General features: G+C 36.7%; 3 protein-coding genes across 5 annotated transcripts; 1 reads left to right on the forward strand and 2 right to left on the reverse strand.

Moving 5' to 3' along the window:
• Window positions 1–806: 806 nt before the first annotated feature.
• LOC127790616 (transcription factor SCREAM2-like) lies at window positions 807–2,460 on the reverse strand. Of its 2 annotated transcripts, none has more exons than XM_052320194.1 (4): window positions 2,168–2,460; window positions 1,704–1,823; window positions 1,401–1,571; window positions 807–1,098 (listed from the first exon to the last, which is right to left on the reverse strand). In XM_052320194.1, the coding sequence occupies exons 1-4, from the start codon at window positions 2,243–2,245 to the stop codon at window positions 1,000–1,002; spliced, it is 468 nt and encodes a 155-aa protein (XP_052176154.1). In that variant the 5' UTR covers window positions 2,246–2,460; the 3' UTR covers window positions 807–999. The 2 variants fall into 2 exon arrangements, with proteins under 2 accessions (XP_052176154.1, XP_052176153.1); XM_052320193.1 differs by having other exon boundaries at window positions 1,401–1,574; window positions 2,168–2,459.
• A 9,680-nt stretch (window positions 2,461–12,140) lies between these two features.
• LOC127790393 (G-type lectin S-receptor-like serine/threonine-protein kinase SD2-5) lies at window positions 12,141–14,199 on the reverse strand. Of its 2 annotated transcripts, none has more exons than XM_052319894.1 (2): window positions 13,499–14,199; window positions 12,141–13,145 (listed from the first exon to the last, which is right to left on the reverse strand). In XM_052319894.1, the coding sequence occupies exons 1-2, from the start codon at window positions 13,898–13,900 to the stop codon at window positions 12,162–12,164; spliced, it is 1,386 nt and encodes a 461-aa protein (XP_052175854.1). In that variant the 5' UTR covers window positions 13,901–14,199; the 3' UTR covers window positions 12,141–12,161. The 2 variants fall into 2 exon arrangements, with proteins under 2 accessions (XP_052175854.1, XP_052175853.1); XM_052319893.1 differs by having other exon boundaries at window positions 12,141–13,346; window positions 13,499–14,194.
• Window positions 14,200–16,100: 1,901 nt separating this feature from the next.
• Window positions 16,101–18,898, forward strand: LOC127791227 (uncharacterized). The gene is made up of 4 exons (XM_052321082.1): window positions 16,101–16,440; window positions 16,962–17,507; window positions 17,725–18,069; window positions 18,357–18,898. Exons 1-4 carry the CDS (start codon window positions 16,291–16,293, stop codon window positions 18,630–18,632), a joined length of 1,317 nt encoding a protein of 438 aa, XP_052177042.1. The 5' UTR covers window positions 16,101–16,290; the 3' UTR covers window positions 18,633–18,898.
• The last annotated feature ends 1,229 nt before the right edge of the window (window positions 18,899–20,127 follow it).

A 20,127-nucleotide genomic window follows, 5' to 3' on the forward strand; every position in this document is an offset into this window, starting at 1 on the left:
CAATGCATCTACCAAAGGTGGACACATTTCGTAATGTCCTAAATGTTCAATTTATCATCAAAATATTGTTAGTTCATTACACATCAACAGGTTCTGAAAACCACATTGGAAGCTTCTGCTTGCTTGCCCCTTTGTGTCGTCGCTCCAGCCCACATGGACCCGGCCCTCAATTTGGATGAGCCCAGGCCCTATATATGTATATATATTATCATGGTATTGGTGGCTAACATTATAAATAAAATAGAAACTTTATTTAGAATTTCGCACAAACCATTTAATCTAAGCTACCAGGGATCTATATATTAACGTTATTTATAATTATAATTAATAGGTCAATCCCCTTGTGATAATTATCGCCCTGCTCCTGTTTGAATTAATTAGTTTGAATTAATTAAGATTAAGTGTTTTTGTATAACTACTTGTGATAGAGATCGAAGATTTGTGAGAAATTTTAAAAAATATATATTTTTAAATATCTAAATTAATAAGAAAATGTTAAAAAACTTATTTTAAGAGTTTTCCCAATTTAGTTTCAATTTAGAAAACTTTTGATAGTCACATAATTAAGTATAAGTATTTTTCTAAGTAATTAATAATATTTCTTAATGAAATTACCAACTACTTTTCAAATGGTATAAATATTTTAAAAATTAAAAGACACATTTTACACATAACAAAAATGTTTGTATTTAAGAAAAAAAAATAGTTGATAATTTCTTGAGATGTAAGGAAATTAATTAGGGTTGCCCAATATCAACATTAAATAATCACTTTGGATAGATAGAAAGAAATTAATTAGAGGGAGCTTAATTTTGCTATATATATATATATATATATTCATTCAACATGAAGTCTCAAAGCCTCTCTTCATTTGCTAACTTAGGTTGCCTACAAAAGAAAGCAATAAGAAACAAGAGGACTTGGCATTACAGAAAAAGAAACAAGAGAAGAGATAACAGAGAGAGAGATTATAATAACAATTAACAAATAGGTGATTAATTAATCTTGCTCATTGCCTTCAGTACTCCAGTTCCTGATGGCTTGCAACACAGCTTGCTTTACCACTTGAGCATCTATGCTTTCCTCTTGTCCTTGATTCTGCAAAAGTATATAACCCTTTTACATCTTGAACAATCTAATCTATCTTTGGAATGCCAAAAAGGACAAGTATTCAGACACAAATTAAGAGGCAAAAAATCTGTGGTTCAGCTGTAGCTAGGATAATTAATCCCAAACAACACGCTAGCTCGTACCATTCTTAATATGTAATTAGTTAGAAAATGAGAGATTAATTCTTAAAACTGATCGAGATTAGTGAAAATGAATCCATTATATGAACCACGAGCAGGAGAAGCAAAAGGACAATATATAAGAAAGAAAAATTAATGATACTTCCTTACTTCTCCTCCCACAGCTTCTAAACGGAAATTGTCTGAACATGATACACTAGCATCGAGCACATCAAGGCCCAGCTGCTCAAAAGCTTGCAGTATGGAGACCAGTAAACCTGGGCAGTTCCTTTCTGAGAACACATTAATTAGGAATCCATTTTCTAGGGTTTCCACAGTAACCTGCTGAAAAGTGTGACAAAATTAATGATTTACAGTTACTATATATATGATCTTCCCCATATATATACAATATGCAAACCAGGATTGTGTATAGATATGTCCCTTTGTATTTCACAATAGCTAGCTAGGTACCATGGGTAATGCCGAAGTTTGGTCGCTTGAAGTGGCAACATCTTGTTGAAGTCTTTCTACTTTTCCCTTCAGCTCTTCTATGTACTTTGAGGCGTCTACTATGATCGAGGTTTTATTTACCTATCAGAAAACAAATTTATCAGAAAGAAGAATATATATAATATATATATATTATCATCGTGAATATATAAGAAAATCATTACAACTAGCTTCAAACCCTCCATCATGCACTTTGAAAATGACTCATAAATAATGGAAACTTGTTTCTAATCAATTAGATACAAACACATATATGCTGTTGGGTTGGGTTGTTAAAGTCTTTCATTACTACTTGATCTCATAATTAAGCTGCATATATATATATATATATATGCATGGTCTGTGGCCGTTAAAGTGAGACAGCTCTGCATCTTCTGAAGAGGGGAAAATCCAAGACCAAGAGGTTAAATGAAGAGAGAACTGACTGCATTAGAGTTGGTGGCAGAACGAAGCCGCTGGAAAGTTTTACTTGAAGCAGCTCTCTTTGGTTTCCTGGAACTCATGCTTCTTACTCTTTTAACTTTCTGCAAACTACTAGCTAGCAGCTATATATCTGCGCGTATATATGGATCATTCAGATTTAAAAGAGAGGAAGATGAGCTCTCTCTCAAAACCTACATCAGCAATATTTGTTTGGTTGCTGCATGAGCAACGCAAGATTACGACGTAACATATAGTAAATTGTCGGAGTGACAAATCTGTCCCTTGGCTTCAAGGTTGTTTATAATGATGTGCTCTAGCTTTATATATATATATATATGTATATATTTACTCACACTACTTACTATATATATAGATATATATATCTACTGCCAATAATAATAATACTCAACCCCTGTCCATGTTCCATTTCACTTTGATTCTTTTTCTAGGTAGAACGGGTAAGGATGAATTTCAAGGCACACATGTGTTGGAAGAAACACGCCATTGACAAGGTAAATTTCACAGTGATCTTCTCTTCTTGCTGTACTCAGATACTATCAATAGGATGAAAAGTGTTCTTATTAGGCAAAGGACGACAAGCAAGGGATTTGAACATGAGATTGTGTGGCTCTCGTGTCACTTCCACTATAATTCTTGTTAACTGTGATATTTTTATTTTATATATCAGGCTTTTTTCAAGGAAGGATAATTAATTATTAGTACAGAAAATGATCAGAGAGAGGAAAACTGAAATAGTTGAAAGTAATTTTTGTATTTTGGAGGCACAAACGTTAGCAAAAAATAATAAATAATAAAATAATGCTTCAAACCAATCAAATGTCGTCAAATAGCGAGTAATATTAAAGTTGAATTGATAAATGCATATAAAAAAAATTACATGACTATATATTAACGGGTTTCTCTATGTATGAGAGAGACAGAGAGAGAGAGAGAGAGAGAGGACAAATTGATCACGGCGATTTGCAGAAGAGAGAGAGAAGACAGAGAGGGGGAACTGCTTAGAAATCCCCCGTGAGTAAGTGTTTGGAGGCATTTGACAGCTAATGATACAAACTCCATACTTGACGTCTTCCTTCGTCTCTTTGGATCCCCACCCCACCCTCCCAACCCCCCCCCCCCCCCCCTTCTCTCTCTCTCTCCACGTGCCATTCTATTCTATTCTGTATTCTGTATGTGTGTATATATATATATATATATTAACCTAACCAGAACCAGCACCGTGCGCCTCCATCAAAGTTTTCCTTGTCATTAATTGTACGAACCCTTCTGTTCCTCTTCCAAATTTATGGGCGAGAGAAGAGAGCTAGTTGCATTATTATTCTCATGGCCCAACCTCTCTCCCTCTGTCTGTCTCTCTCTCTGAGCCACAATTTGGTCTTCAAACTATTAATCAACCAATAATATGATCACTATATTCAGTATGGTCATAAAGCATGTTGTCATAAAGCATGTTGTGTAGAGTGAAGCGTCAACCCTTAAACCCGCTGTTGTTTTGATAAAGGGATGGAGGGCCATATGGCATCTGCTTATTGGCTGCTCCAAAACGATGTCGTTTTGGAACCCAATGAGCTTGGAGGGCCAAAAAGCATCTCCCCTCGTTGTTTCATAACTCGTTTGATTTACTCTCGTATCATCTTGTCGTTTAACCTGTTGCATTTGAGGCCGTTGATCTGATCCCCAGATTTCATCTCCACCGCTTCTTCTACCTATTAATTTTCCACCGATTCCTCAAGATTGGTGCATCAAGAAGAACGAAAAAGAAAAACAAGAGATAGAGTCGGTTTTTCATTCAAGGTTTTCTCTCTCATTTGTACATGTTCTTCATTTCTTTTCTCGTTTGTACTTGAGCTCGATATGAGCTAATTTTTTTAGCTCGAGGTTGACTCAATGATGACTACGAGTTGGCTCAGCTCAACTCAAAATTGACTATCACCTCACTTTTATGTATATATTTATAAAATTATTAAGTATATATTTATATTATTGAATATTAAATAATAATATTTTTTATTTAATAAATTTATAAAATTAATATATATAAGTATATCGAGTTGGCTCGTGAACCAAATGAGTCGAGTTAATGGTAGCTCAAACTTGACTCATTTGCATCACGAGCTAACTTATTAAATTAATTATTAAGTTAAGTCTTGAACTAGCTCGACTTATTGCCAGCCCTAATAGTCGCTGACTCCTTGCTCGTCCGAACCAAGCATAATATGCAGCAAATTATATGGGTGATGAGGATGTACATGTATATATATATATATAGATAGAGAGAGAGAGATGGGTTCCTCCAATTTGAAACTACTACTGTCTATATCGCTGCAAGTACAACAGTACTACTCGGGCATTAACGTGATATGTGTGCTTATATATATATATATATACTCTACTGCGACTGTCTTATCAATGAATTGGTCATCCTATATTCAACCTCTTGGCATTGATCATTTCCACAAAGAAATGAAATTACAGAATGGTTTTGTAACAAGTTAATTACATTTATATTGGCGGTTTTCACTTGCAGTTCATTAAATTGGGCTTTGCCTCCGTATAATTGCTCTTCATATACGTGACAATTAGGGACCGGAAGGCCGGCGTGCTGTTTGGGCATGCACCACTCAATAAATACCAATCTCTGAACAGGTTAATTAGTATATTTGTCTCATGTCCAAGCACAGATTGATCGATGTAATGGAAGAAGGACAAACCATTGTAATTATCACTGACAACTGTATGACAATTAATAGACCAACAAACTCTTTAATTAGGACAGAAAGCACCAGGAGACAGACAGACAGACAGACAGAGAGAGAGGGAGAGAGATTCCCAGCTCAGGAAAACACATCAGCTCTCTGGTATATATATATATATATATATATATATGGAGAATAAGGATGGATGAACAAATTAATTAATAAATACCAGATTAACATTAAGCACCAATGTATCAAAGGGTCCACACGCTATCTCAAAACTGACTTTTAATTCCTTAAAAACAAAGCATTATTGATGTTGTATAAGAAACGCGGAGAGATTGCATGCATGCGCAGTTGCGTCATATAAATATATATTTCTCCCTAGAAAGAGATGTTCCAATGGTTCCCATTATCGATCAAGCACCACAAAAAGAAAGGTCTTTGGGGAGAAAGAATAGGTAGTAATTATGGAAATTTATTTCATTTAATATATACTCAACTTGATGTAAATAAATAGAAAAGTTAATTTGTAATAAGAGGCCTGGATTAATATTCTGTTACAGTTGCAATATTTGATCATATCGAGCATATTTATATATTTATTGTCTCCATTCCAAGCGGACAAGCCACCACGTACCCACCTCTTCACATGCGTCTCGTTAATCATCACAACAAAACAATATCCTTGCCATGAACATACATAACCTGCTCCAAAACTTGTCTGCAACCTTGCCTCCAAAAATCCTCTCTTATTCATAGGAATATATATATATACACATATTTTTACAGCTAGGGGTACTACTATTTGGGATTTTTATTCTCACCAATTAATGAACTCTACAATCTCAGTCACATAAATGTATAAAGCTCTCTCTCTCTCTCTCTCTCTCTCTCTCTCTCTATCTCTCTGTGATCAGTAACTTTCAGAACCATGCACCCCGAGATTATCAATCATTCGTTCGAAGCATTAGTTGTCTCAAACTTTGTAGGAGCCACGAAACGTCTGCATAACATGAACAAACTTTCCTTCACATCTTACTACTATTTCAGCTATATGATATGATCATCTCCAAGTCAAATGGCCTCATAATTATATATTTCCTGATCGCGTGGGGTAGCTAGCTAGCTAGCTAAAGAGCCATCATTGGGATTGGAAGACAATCAAGCACATGTGTTTTCCTTCTCTCTCGTATGATAAAGCAAGCTAACTATTAATTGTTGCCCTGATTTAATGTTTTCCATCCTCCTGCGTGCTAGAATACTAATCATCATCATCAAATATTGGTTGAGACATTGACATCAACAGTTTCCATCCATCATTTCACTAGAGGTATGACTTAGTGCTTATCGCTATATATATATATATATATATATGATTAACTGTCATTTTCATAATAATAATAATAATAATGTAAATACAACAGCAGAGTTACATTCTTGTGCAATATTGGTTAACTGAAGGAATATTGCCTTACAAAAACCATAGGCCAACTTGTGATGGAAGGCACACTCCCATGTCCAACATGAATTGCGTTCATTTTATAATTCATTCATGCTACTCGGTAACCTAGCATCTGAGAAAGGGCTTGCATTTTCAGCACATATATATAGCTAGGGCGGTCCCATATCTTCAATTCTTGCTATTCTCGCTTAGCTAGAAACAATCATGAGGAAGAATGGACGTTTAGTTGCTCTGTCAGGACATTATAACTATGGCATGGAATGAGCAGCAATAGTTAGCTGAAATACAATTACAATGAAGTGGACTAGCTAGGAATAAAATGCAAGCCAAATAGATATAGGTATTGTAACACCCCAAATTTTCGAGCATGTTAAATAACTTAGAATTTTGAGGATATATATATTTCACAAACACGTAATATAAATTATTTTCTGACAATTTCATTTTACCTTCTTAACATATCAAACTTAGAATCAGTAAGTTAAGACACGTAACACCATCATAAAAGCGAAAGTTAAATCGAAACCTCAAATAGTATAAAACTGAAACCACTTTATTTATAACATAGAAATTATGCCATCATTTAATATGATATCATTTAAATAAATAAAATACGTCATGATCAAAAATCATACTACGAACTATCTACAAATCGCCGTCACTCATCGGTAATTCATTTCCAGTTGACCCTGTTACTTTCACCTGGAACGTTTGAATATTCCAAAGATAAAGTTTAAATAAGATGCTAAATTATCTAAGTGAAATTTCAAAATAATTTCATAAATGTATACAAAACATGAAACAAAAACTAACATATCCCTGACATGTGCCAACCCAAGAGAATCTTACACAACACTTAATCCTAACCGGGGAAAATGCAATTTCTCTAAAGACAACACAACCACATCGACATATTGGCACAACACAATCTTAGCTTAAGAGAGTAACATCAACGCCTCTTCCTGACACAACAGAAAACCATTGTTACCACTTCCGACATGGAAAGGTCAACATCAATTCAGAAACCCGAGGAATCACCTCACAATCATGTCAGGGATTACGTTTCCACTTAAAAGCATATTGGATCACATCAACACAAATCCTGACCACAAGATGGTCAACACTATTCTTGGAAATCCACATCCACCTCAAAAACATTGCTATCGCTCAAATGAACTTGTGGTGGTGTTCACTCGCAGCCCCGCCACTTATGGACCCGCCAAGGTGGTGTCCACTCTCAACTCCCGCCACAAGTGGGCATTAATCCATGGTACGTTTCCTTAGTGCTATCATTCAAGTGTCGCATCATAAGTTGACATCTCAATCCCACATATACAACTAGTCACCCTAGTGTAATTTTCCTAGCCACGTACCCAGTATGGCATGAAACACTAGGCAGTCATCCCCGGCAACACACACTGCACGAGATACCCCCATATGTTTTTTCGACAAATACACTTAGGGAATTACGGCTACACTATCCAAGCAACCTCCCAAGTTGACATCTCACATAGACAACAAAAACATGCCAATGTCACATACCATGATTCGATGCATCATATAAAACAACATTTCATGTACATAATTTATCGCACAAAATTCAAAATGCACATACATAAAACATTTTAGGACAAACCTCCCACATGAAAACAACCATCACAAGTAAAACTACTTCCATGCAACGAAACCCGTTGCATATAATCAAATCAAGTTTAGGTAAAATCGAAACCAAGTCTATGATAGAACCACTCACCTCAAACAAAAATTGAGTACACTTCGAAAAGCGTGCACAACCTCAGTTTTTGTGCCAAGCCTAAAAAATTGCACAATCACTCTACCGCGAGCCTCAAAGCACCTTAGACATCATATTTATTCAAAAAAAAATATAAACATCTATTTTTTCCAATTTTTTCATAATTTTCACCTATTTTTCCTTGAAATTTTCAAAATAAATATCTTTTCAAATTTTTCAACACCATAAATCATAAAATAATTCTAGAAAAATATAAAAAAAATTGAAAAATACCCATTGGCTACGCACCCTCACAAGTTGGCACATGTGCTTCACGTGCCAGTCGTTTTTTTTTTTTGCTCTGATACACTAACGATGTTGGTTTTTGCTCCTAGTTTGATCTACTCCCTTAGTCAATCACAACGGTATGCCTTGAAGCTTGAAAGAATGGCTAAAAGTGGCCTAATTGACCGATCAAAGATCCAGCCAGAATCTCTTCTTAGGTTTCTAGTGACCTCTCGAAATCTCACCAAAACCATTCAAAAGCCTCGAAATCTCACCAAAACCATTCAAAAGCCTACCAAACTTTCCAGGAAAGCTCTACCAATTGTAAGGAACAAAAACCCCTTATCCCTTGCCCTCGATTCACCCTCTAACACCTTCGATTTTAGCTTGAAACTTGCAAAAACCCTCGACCCCTTCGACCCTTATTTAAACTCATTTCTGAGTTTCCAAACGTCTATTCAGGTCAAATTTCTAGCCTCTAACATCATCACGATCATTTAATGGCCTCCACATGCCTTGCTCTAGTCGAGATTTGACCCTCCCCCAAATCTCTGATTTTTTCGGCGACCTCTCACGGCCAATTTCTGTCGAATCGGCCACTCTCGTGGCCGATTCTTGGCCAAAGGCCAGCCATAATGGCCTAGGCCTAGCCCTGCAACCTCCCAACCACTCTCCTTGAGTCTCCCAAGGCCGAAATCAACAATGGGAGAAGTGTGGTCGACAGCTGGCAGTGTTCACATTGCCAATCTTTCAAAAATTTCACTTTTGCCCCTCCAAACTTTGAAATTACCTTTTAGCCATTTTTAAGAAACCCCTGAACTTTTCATAAATTCCATTGAGATCCTCAAGTTCTAAACTTTTCATTTACACCCCCGAAGATTTAGAAATAATGTCATTTCAATCTCTCTCAATTAATTTTAAGAAATTATACTTAGGCTTGAATGAACGATTTTACCATAAATTCTTTCGTTTCAAATGGTTGTTGCTTACGCGCAATTTAAATCCTTACAGGGTCCTGTTGATTTTTTGGAAATCCCTTACGACAATTTAATTTTTTAGCCTGAATCACAATTATACCAAAAACTATTTCTGATCCAATTTCTTTCAATATCATAAATCACGTCTCGAGATACTTGTTAATATTATATCATTTTCCTTTAACATCTAAGTTTCAGACACTCCCTATAGTTGATTCGATCACTCTAAATTATAAAAATTATACTATCACCCTAAATTTTTAAAAAAAATTATTTACACCTATATTAAATATATGGTGGGGTTTTAGCTAGAGACTTTCAAGGAAAGAGTGCTATATATACATATATATATGGGCTGAAATGAAGCGCATTAATTAATCCCCCATGGTGGCCGAGCAAGAGAAGCGTTGTTAAGAACTGAGAGCGAAGCATGACAGCTATATATATATCTTAGGCTAGCTAGCTAGCTAGGATCAGACTCTCTGAACGAACTTAATAACTTCCAATTAATACCAAGAGTACTAATTAGGAACCCCCCATATATTGGTCAGTTAATGCAACATGTATATTTATTCAGGACATCATCAGGAGCTGAGCTGGGCTTGGATTGGACCTTCTCCCATTCAAACTGAGCAGCCAATCTGCTGCTCATGATCGATCGATCTAGCACAATCGACGTCAATGTGTTGTATACTTGTATCCAAGATCAAACGAACATCTCCCTATCCCCACGGGATTTCTTGATCCAGTTTTTGAACGCCTCCTAATTAAGCTTTGAAAGATTGCCTTTTTGTTGTTTTTTTACCCTTTCAGTTTGTTCGCTGAAACTCATCCATACTTAATCCTTGTAATTTATTCAGGGCCATCTTAACAATATTTGTGACCTTAGAAAAAGTTATTTTGATAATTTTTTAATAATATTAAAAATTATTTAAAATTTTCTTTCTTTTCTTTTTAAAATATAAAATTACTAATTAAATTTTTATATTCAAATTTAGAAAATAAATCTTTTCTAATTGACAATATAGACTAGAGGAAAAAAAAAATCTAAAAACGTAAGAGCTGAAAAAATAAAAAATATGAAAAGTTTTTAAGTTGGTCTTATAAATTAAAAAATTATCGATTTATTTTTATTTTTTTCTTTAATGCCCAAATAAATATAGATTCTCCAGATAAAATTTTTTCCATCCAAAAAATCTTTTTATCAAATTTTCTTCTAAAATAACTTCGCTTCTTGCCTTTTTTTTCTATTACTTTATTAGTTTATATCTAATTATTCATTACCTAATATTAGAGAGTTTGAGGGTCTTCTCGATTAAATGGCACATCATTATTCTTTACTTAACATTAGAAAATGATCCGTAAACTTAAGGAGTTGGAGTCTTTCCATTCAAATAGAACAATAAAATAAATAGATCATGAATCCAAACAAAAAACCCTCGATAAATAGAATTAGTGATTTTATATTTTTAAAAATAAAAAAATTAATTAATGCTTAGAATTATTGATTTTGGAGCCCTTTTTTGAGAGTCCAAGCTTAAATCTTAGTGGCCTATGAGTCGACACTGGATGAGCATATATGTCTTCAACTCATATGCATCAATGAGAAAAGACCCTCTTCAATCAACATTAAGCTCTGAAATATCATGTTTTCTGAGAGTTGGAAACGTAAATTTTGTATTCTAGCTCCTATATGTAGCTAGCTTGGGCTGCAATCAGAGCCTGACGAATGAAATTTTTCCACCCATCCGAGGAGAAAGTAAGCATGGAATTTGTCGTGTATTGATCCTAATACCGAAAGTATAATTAATGTTCTGACTCAATTATTGATCCTAATACCACAGGTTAGAATGAATATATATAGGTGCAGCATCTTGCACGCAATTAAGAACAGGTTTGGCTTTCAAGAATAACAGGAAATTAAATGCATTTTAATTCGTATATATATGTACCAAATCAAACAGTTCCTGTCCCGTGTCCCATAAGACTTTTTGAGATATCTACACGCGTAATCTTTCTTATATAGCTTCATAATTAATTAATATATATAATATATATATTGCATGCAAAGTTTAAACATTATACACTTTGGGTTAAACAGTATATATATATATATATATAGCTCTCTTCTGTACTTATTTTCTGGGGTTAAAGCTGCCGTCGTTCACCAACAAAACAAGCTATTATAGACACAATTATTTATGCCCATGTATGTAGGCAAATTCTTAGAAAAAGAAAATTACACACTGCAGCTTTAACCCCATTTATTAACTTACCCGGGGTGTATATTTTATGCTACAACCAAGTTCAATTAAGTTCTTAATTAATTATAATTAAGGACCATGCATTGTTCTTATACATAATATTCATCCCCAGAACTGCGTTTGAGTAGTACGTAGTAGAGACAGTCCTAATTAATTTAGAGTACTAGTGTTAATGATTAGCCACAAATATGAGGTTCACGGGCAAGTTTCCAATCAAATAATTAGGACACATTTTCTGATCGATCACAATTAGTATAATTCTGCAAATAACACAAGTCCACAAATGAGGACAAGCAATACCAAAGTCCCTGCAGCCTCTTTAGAGAGGCCTGTTTGTAACTAAGCAGTCCGGTAGTGCCTGGGCTTTCTAGTCCAACAGATCAACCCAATAGCCGATTACTGAATCTAATAATATTAATGGGCTTTAATTGATGCCTTATCACACCACCTTATAGGGTATGCTATTAATTGCTTGAGAGCAAATTGTGCTGGACTTTGATTATTCAAAATGTTACTTGACATTTTAAGTGTAACACTTGCTTGATATTTATATTAATTAATTAGAGATACAGAAGAATAGTGTAAACTTAATTTTATATATTAATATATTATACATTTGCAAGGAAAACAATCCATCCACTGTCAAAAACAAATTATTGATGTGAATAGCTCTCTGTGAAGGATAAGAATTAATGACCTGATAAGAGGCCACGAAAGCCATGATGATCAGGTGGCGGCCGCCACCACTCTGCAAGATCTTTCTTCTCTTGTGAACTACATAGAAGCCAAGCCCTCCCAAAACCAGCACAATGATCAGCCCATCCGCAGCTCCCACCGCCACCACCGCCCATTTTCTCAGCCCAGAGCTCTTTCCACCGTCTCCACCTCCTCCCTTCGGAACCTTCACCATATAACTCCATCCATTCCCCTCCCAAACCTGCTTGACTCCTCGAACCAGCCCATACAAATAACACTCTTCCGAGCTTGACGAATACAACGCCGCTAAGCAATCGCAGTCTTCCACGCACAAATCTGCGCATTCTTCTTTGTGAATGCCAACCTTGGCAAGATCGCCCTTCAACACACTTGTAACGCCCCGTAGCTCCACCATCTCCACCAGGGCCTTGCCGCAAAACCCGCCGCCAGAAGTTCCATTGCTGCAGCCGGAGTTCATGCCGTCTCTGGTGATGAATCGGATGCAGGAACACACATTGGACAAGGTGCAGATGCCGTAAGGCTTGCACGCCAGAGGAAGGTCGCATTTTGAGCTTAGAGCTTGATAGGAGGCCTCAAATTTTCCCTTGTTGGAATAGTAATAGAGCCCCAGATTGCCTGTTTCGTTTCCCAGCGCCAGAAACCGCAATGGCTGCTGGAGCGTTCCAGATGGAATCCTGGCAATCTTGGTGTACTTGTCGCCGAATATGTCGAGGCCTTTGGTGCCAACTTTGATGAAGGTAATGGTTCGGTTCAGAGAGGGCTTGAATTCCCAGTAGGCGTACTTGGAGCCACCTGAATTCAAGTAAAGCGCAAGCTTGTCCTCCTGGATTTCAAAGGAAAAGGATGAAGAGGTTGAGTAGTTGTTGTCGTTGTTGTTGGTGGTGGGGAAAGAAGTTAATCGAGTTGCCACATTCAATCTCTGGCCCCAAAGCATTATGTTAGCTGGGAAATTGAAACTTTGCCATTTTATCAGGTTGGAGGCGTCTACTAGAACTAGATTACCCGTTCGTAGTAAATTTAGTCTCTGCAAATTAAGCATACATATAAATTAAGTTTCTCAAATTTGAAATATATATTAATTACACAAACACGTATTATAATATATATGATATGATGATCTAATTAGTTAGCAACCATTATAATTAATTAATTAGCTGCAAATGAAATCTTAATTACCTGGACGCCTTGCCCAACAGTGCCGCTACGCCATCCAACCAATTCCTTCTGGCCCTTGAGCTGAAGATCGCCATTTTGAGTAAGCTCAAGCTCGCATATCTCCGCCGTGAAAAATGGCGAAAAATGGCCGGAGCTCCACACTCTGACGTCCCCGAGAAACACGTCCAGGGAACACGTGTATCTTTGCTCTACAGATTCGACGCTCAGCGCAACTCTAAAGTTGGGAACCATTTGGTTTTGGTTGGTCTCCATGATAAAAGCCCTCCCTCCGAACCCCACAATATAATCCGTTGGAACCGCGAGCGAGACCTTGTAGCCGGCGAGAATATCAGAGCCGCCGCCGCCGCAGCCATGAATTAAAAACAAAAGAATCAAAAGAAGCAACAAATGGATCAGTTTCATGGCCGGAGGAGGAGTAGGCTATGGCAATTCCATTCCATCATCTCCAAAATTACTCTCAAAGTTAATTAAGCTTCATCCATCTTTCGTTGCTGATGATTCTTCTGGGGTAGGGGGGCGGGGATTCATTCTTCATGATTCAGCCATTAATTAATCAGTGAAAGAGACGGATGGGGAAAGTTGGGTAATGGACGGATGATGATGCATCGCAGCAGCAGCAGCAGCATCGATCGTGGAAGTGTCAAACCCACTCTCGAAAAGGGACTGACCTTTCACACACACACTCTACTTTTGGTTACAGAAAATTCATTTCTTTCTCTCTCAATGGCTCCTACTTTTACTTTCTCATGGGCTGCCTGCCAATCTCATCTCATACAAATCCCTTCAACATTTTACACTAATTAATTAATTAATATAATAATTATAATTAAGTATCTAAATAATAATAATAATAATTTAAATTCAACTAATTATAAACTATATATGAATCCGTCTAACCCACCCGCTTGCTTCCTCTAATTAGTGTTCGTGAAATGGGGCGGGGAGTCCAATCCGGGACCCACCCGCTTGCTCTCTCTAATTTTGCCAGAGAGAGATGAATTGAGTGCCTCTCTTTTGGGTCGGGTCATGAGCTCATCATGTGTCCCTCCCACTCATAATGTGACATCATGGAATCCCCGTAATTACGACATCCCATCCCGGAATGAGATGCTGACATCTGTCACACGCTTGAATGACGTCTACTCTCTTCTGTAACCCATATATACATACATTACAGTTACACAATATTATTTATATTATTAGGTGAAATTTATATTTATATCTTTATATTTTTTCATGTGATTGTTTAAATTTTTCGTTTATTCAATTATATCTCTATATCTATATTATTAGATTAATTCCGTAAAAATAAAAAAAAAAGAAGGGGAATCGAATAAGTGTGAATTTGGGAGGGACAATTGATAACAGTGAGGAGACATATATATTAACAGAGAGGTGGGTTTGTAACTCTGTTGGGTGACCAAAACATATATATTAATGATAACTATTTATATATATGATGAGATGAATGTCACGCACCTTGAACAACTTTATATGATGCCATCCACCACATCCGATCCAATACTTGCTGAAACATTCAACTAACTTCTTGTTCATCCTTGCATTAATTAATGGATTTTTTTATCATATTTTTTCTTAATTTAAACTTTACCTCAAAAGTCTTATCATCACAAAAACTTTAAATTTAACTTATTGAATTTTTAATCTTTGTAATTTATATTTACTAACTACTTAATTATCTAGTTAACATTGAGTGCGTGTAATAAACGTGTTATTAATCTCGTAAAAATAAAACAACAAAACATTATATCCAATGAATGCTAGATAATAGGTTTGGGTCAAAGCAAAAAAGATAGGAAAATATAGATCAATAGCATATCATCGACTAGAGCAAAAAGGAAAAAAAAATGTGGATCAGTCGCGACTCGCCGGTCGTCGATCAGAGCAAAATGAAAGGGTTGAAATCAATCAAGATAGCAATAGTTAACAAGAGACTCAGTTCTTCTGTTTAAGTCGACGGGAGATGAGAGCAAAGACGACAGTCAAAAGCAGAGATCAATTCAGTTGGTTCTTCTTCTATTCTTTTATTTTTCTTTTTTTTAGCTCACCTTGTATGTAACTTACGCATTATTTTAAATTAGACTAAATAATCAATAGATATAAATTATAAAAGTTAAATATTCAATACGTCAAATTTGAAATTCAAGGGATTGTAAGCTTTTTTCATAAAAAAAATATACGGGTTTAACCTAAAAGTATTAGTTGAATAAAAATAAATCTATTTTATTTTAGATAAAATGCATTTATTATATTTTAATCTTAACATTTAAATAATTTTATTAGTTAATAATAAATACACTGTGTTTTCAATTATTTTATTAACTAATAGAATTGTTTGATTGTATACAATAAATATATTTTACCTTCAAATAAATAAAGTGCATTACTCTTCGTATAAATATAATAGAATAGAATAGAATAAATATAATTTATTTACAAATATAATAAAAATATATTTATTACGTTAAGACGCTTCGTGTATCGGCTTGAATTTGTGGCGATTTTATGGGCCTTGGAAATGGGAAAAATGAATAGAAGAGACCGGTTTAATGGGCAACAGCCCGACAGCAAGGCCCGACCCATTTCGCCGCCTCTCTATTGCGACGCTTCGTTCCAAGAACTGATCACCCTCGCTCACTGACTGCCACCATCTGAGTTCCGATTCGAAATCTAAGCCTGAACTTTGAGGCGATTGGCGAAGTAACCCTTTTGCAGGACGATACGGAACTCCATATATACACAAACAGAGGCAATTTGGGCCCTGTGAACTCATGTGCTCGCGCCTGTTCTATTTACCGCAAGTTAGTTCGAGTTTACCTTCTATTTCCCAGCAGTTTTCTCGCCAATTTTCTTTTCCAGGAAGGATGAGCAGTCACCAGACTTGGGGCCTTATGCCTAGCACCGGATTAGGGGGAGAAACTGTGAGTTCTCGTGTGTTAAATCTTTTTATGTGCATTAGTTACAGTATTAATCTGCAAGATCTTTGATCTGGTTCTCTGTCTTGCCAGAGTAGATTTATTCGATCCGTGGGTTGGGTTCATTGTATTGAGTAGAATGGAAGATAGATCTGTATGCTTGATGGTCGTTAGATTTTTTAAGTTAAAGTTGCCACCAATAGTACCTTGAAATTTTGTGGGTTGGAGATATGATGCGTTTGACAGTCTGGGAAGTCGATTATTTGGTCAAGACAATGTAATTTGAATTTGAATAACTGAAACATCACCGTGTAATTTGATTTGCTCAATTGGGTTGATTATCGTGCAATTGTGGACGCTTTAGAGTAGTGGAAATAATTCGATACAAGTTCTTCCTTCTTCGAACATTAGAACTGCGGTGGTACTGGTGTTGTTGAAACGCAGCACTCAATGTGATTGATTCTTGTTAGATGGCTCATTCCTTGGAACACAATTTTGAATGCGTACTTGTTCAAATTTATTTGCAGCAGAGGATACATGATGATGTTTCAGAATGCCCCAAGGACTGTGAGGCTCCGAGTTCTGTCTATGAGGAGGAATGGCCAACACTTTCTGATAGTATCAGCTCTGTTCCTAAGGGTAAAAAGAAAATTAAGATCGACTTGAGAACTCTGCATGAACAAATATTGCAGGACCGGCCCGGCAACACCTGTCCATCGCAACATGAGGCCTCCCCCATGACTACTGTCAAAACCATAGAGGACCAATCTTTGCTGCCTACGAGTTTTGGGAAGAAACGTCCCCCCTCTCCTACAAGAGGAAGACACAAGCACCACCAAACTCAGCTGGAGTATTTTGCGGATGCTGCAAAAACTGATTCTAACATGGGGTTACCTATGCATGAACCATTTGATATCTGCAATGGATCTTCCATACTGGATGCTTCTTTAAATGCAGAGAACAAAGAAAAAGAGATGGGGCCGAAACATTCTGTGGAAAAGCCTGGAGAAGTTATAAAGCCAGGGATGGTTTTGTTGACAAGTTTCCTCACACTCGATGAACAGGAAATGCTTGTGACTATTCCCTTTATTTTGAATTTCTTATTTTCATTTTTTGTTTGGGAAGGTATACTTTAATCTTGAGAACAGGTTCTGCTTGTGACTATTCCCTTTATCTTGAGTTTCCTTATCATTTTTCGGATCAATATGTTAAGAGAATACAACCTAACTATATGAGTAATCTTTTGGTTCTTGCTGTGTTACTTGATTCTTTGTGCTTTCCTATCTTCAGGTTCAAATAGTAAAGATATGCCGAGAGCTTGGTCTCGGCTCTGGAGGGTTCTATCAACCTGGTTACAAGGATGGCGCGAAGCTTCGGCTAATGATGATGTGTCTTGGGCTAGATTGGGATCCTCAGACGAGAGCATACAGAAAACAACGGGGTGTTGATGGTACTGAGCCACCCGGTATTCCTTGCAAATTTAAGTCTTTGGTGAAAAGAGCACTTCAAGTTTCCCATGCCTTAATAAAAAAGAACATGGATGTAAGCAATGCAGAAGATATACTTCCCAATATGTCTCCAGATATATGCATTGTGAACTTCTATTCGACCAATGGGCGGCTTGGTCTTCATCAGGTCAGTTTCAACCTGTAATGCATTGATCCTTATTCAATTTCAGTGGAACCATATGGTTTTAACCACTAGTACCTCTGCTTCTTTTGGGCATAACAAACGGTATCGTAGATATTTCACTGTTTGATATACTTTGGGCGGTATTTACTTGAGAAGCTTGCGTCTTCTTCTTGATAAGCCTACGAAATTTAAGAGTTTGACGATACGTCTTCTTCGTCTACTCACTTTGCCTTTTGAAAGTATGCATGTAGAGAGGCTCTTAAAGCCAGCTTTTTGTGTTGTGAAAACAGGATCGCGATGAAAGCAAAGATAGTCTAAGTAAAAGGCTACCCGTTGTCTCCCTTTCTATTGGTGATTCGGCAGAATTCCTCTACGGGGATCGGAGAGATGTAGACAAGGCAGACAGAGTTCTGTTGGAATCCGGAGATATGTTGGTATTTGGTGGCGACTCTAGGCATATCTTTCATGGGGTCCCATCCATTATCCCCAACTCAGCGCCAACAGCTTTGTTGAAAGCAACGAACCTGCGTGCTGGCCGTCTCAATCTTACTTTCAGGCAATATTGAGAGTACTGGTGAACTACCTATTGGGCCATCTTTTGTTTGTCTCTACTCGAGCTGATAGGGAAATAGCACACAATGACTCATCTTGTTAACTGTTCTCAATTTTGTTTCACTTGCGTCGAAGATGTAATTTGATTGTCTTACTGTCAGCTGAACACCCTGGCTTTCCATGAGTAACATCCTTCTCCCAAAGCTGTGATTCCCGGCCATGTTTAGCCTCTCTGAGGTTTCCCACTTCAATTTGATGGAAACATGATGTCTTATGATGAGCAGAGTAGTGATCTGACAACCTTAAAGACCCTCTGAATATGAGATTCATGAGAGTTCCTAAGAAGCTAGTCACCTCCTAAAACTAATACCCGAATGAACCTACAGATATATGGTGAAGAATCCCACTTGAAATGGTTTCAGGAACTGAATAATAAACAACATAAACTAACAAAAAACTTGGAGCAGGGTTGGCTGAAGTGACTTCATATCACAATGTCAATCGGGTCGCATGCTAGTCTAGTGGCCTCCAATAATTCCCATCCATCAATCACCCTCGAGGCATAGGGAAGCGTCTGCGTCTTCAGCTTTCCATCTTTATAATTGTCCAATATGTCTATCCCATTCTTGGCCCAGAACTTCACAATGTAGTTTACATTACATTAACCTGGAGCCATCTGGGTTTGCGTCAGCAAGCACATTTCTTGGTAATGTGGGGTTGTTTCGTCGTAACAGGAAGAAGGTGTGACTGATCTTACGTTGATGATTAAGATTGTCTAAACTTTGTGCCAATGACGATCCAACGAGGCTTAGCTTTGTTGTTGGACGTGGACACAGGGGTTCATGCTTTCTCAATGGGTTGGGTTGCATCATTGGACTGCATATACATGGATGCATAATGGGATTATCACTGCCTCTACCTCCATCGCTTCTCATCACACGTCTCCTGAATAGAATATGCCTTCTGATCTCTTCAATAATAGGGCCTCTGCCTTTCCTTTTTCCCTGCAGCCTGCTGTCTTCATTTGTTGCAATGCAATGTCATCAAGCATATAATTAGCCGACACAGCTTTCTTTCGATTTTTAAAACAGTTTTCCGAGAAATCATGGACACAGCCAGAAGTTGATATATGGATGGACTGACCATCAAACTGCACTTAGAGGTGTCTAAATTTCAGTCCGGACTAGACTAGACCAAAAAATCATGTTTGGTTCAAGACTAGGTAAGTTCAGTCCAATTTAATACCGATCAGTTTAGCAGCATAACTACTGTAAATATAGTTATATGTATATTTATATATAGATTTAATAAAACCAGACTAGATCAGACTGGATAGGACTAGCCTAGTTCTGTTTGATCTTTGGTTGAAAATTTTTATTAATTTTACTTATTACGTAATCAGATCCAATCTAAGATCGATTTGATTTGAACTTTTTAAACACTCTTAGTGACCGGTTAAATGACATATCTACGTCAATGTATTTGAATAAACCCATATTCTTATTATAT

The sequence above is a fragment of the Diospyros lotus genome, chromosome 14 (assembly GCF_014633365.1).
Source record: "Diospyros lotus cultivar Yz01 chromosome 14, ASM1463336v1, whole genome shotgun sequence".
In the NCBI taxonomy this organism is placed as follows: domain Eukaryota; kingdom Viridiplantae; phylum Streptophyta; class Magnoliopsida; order Ericales; family Ebenaceae; genus Diospyros; species Diospyros lotus.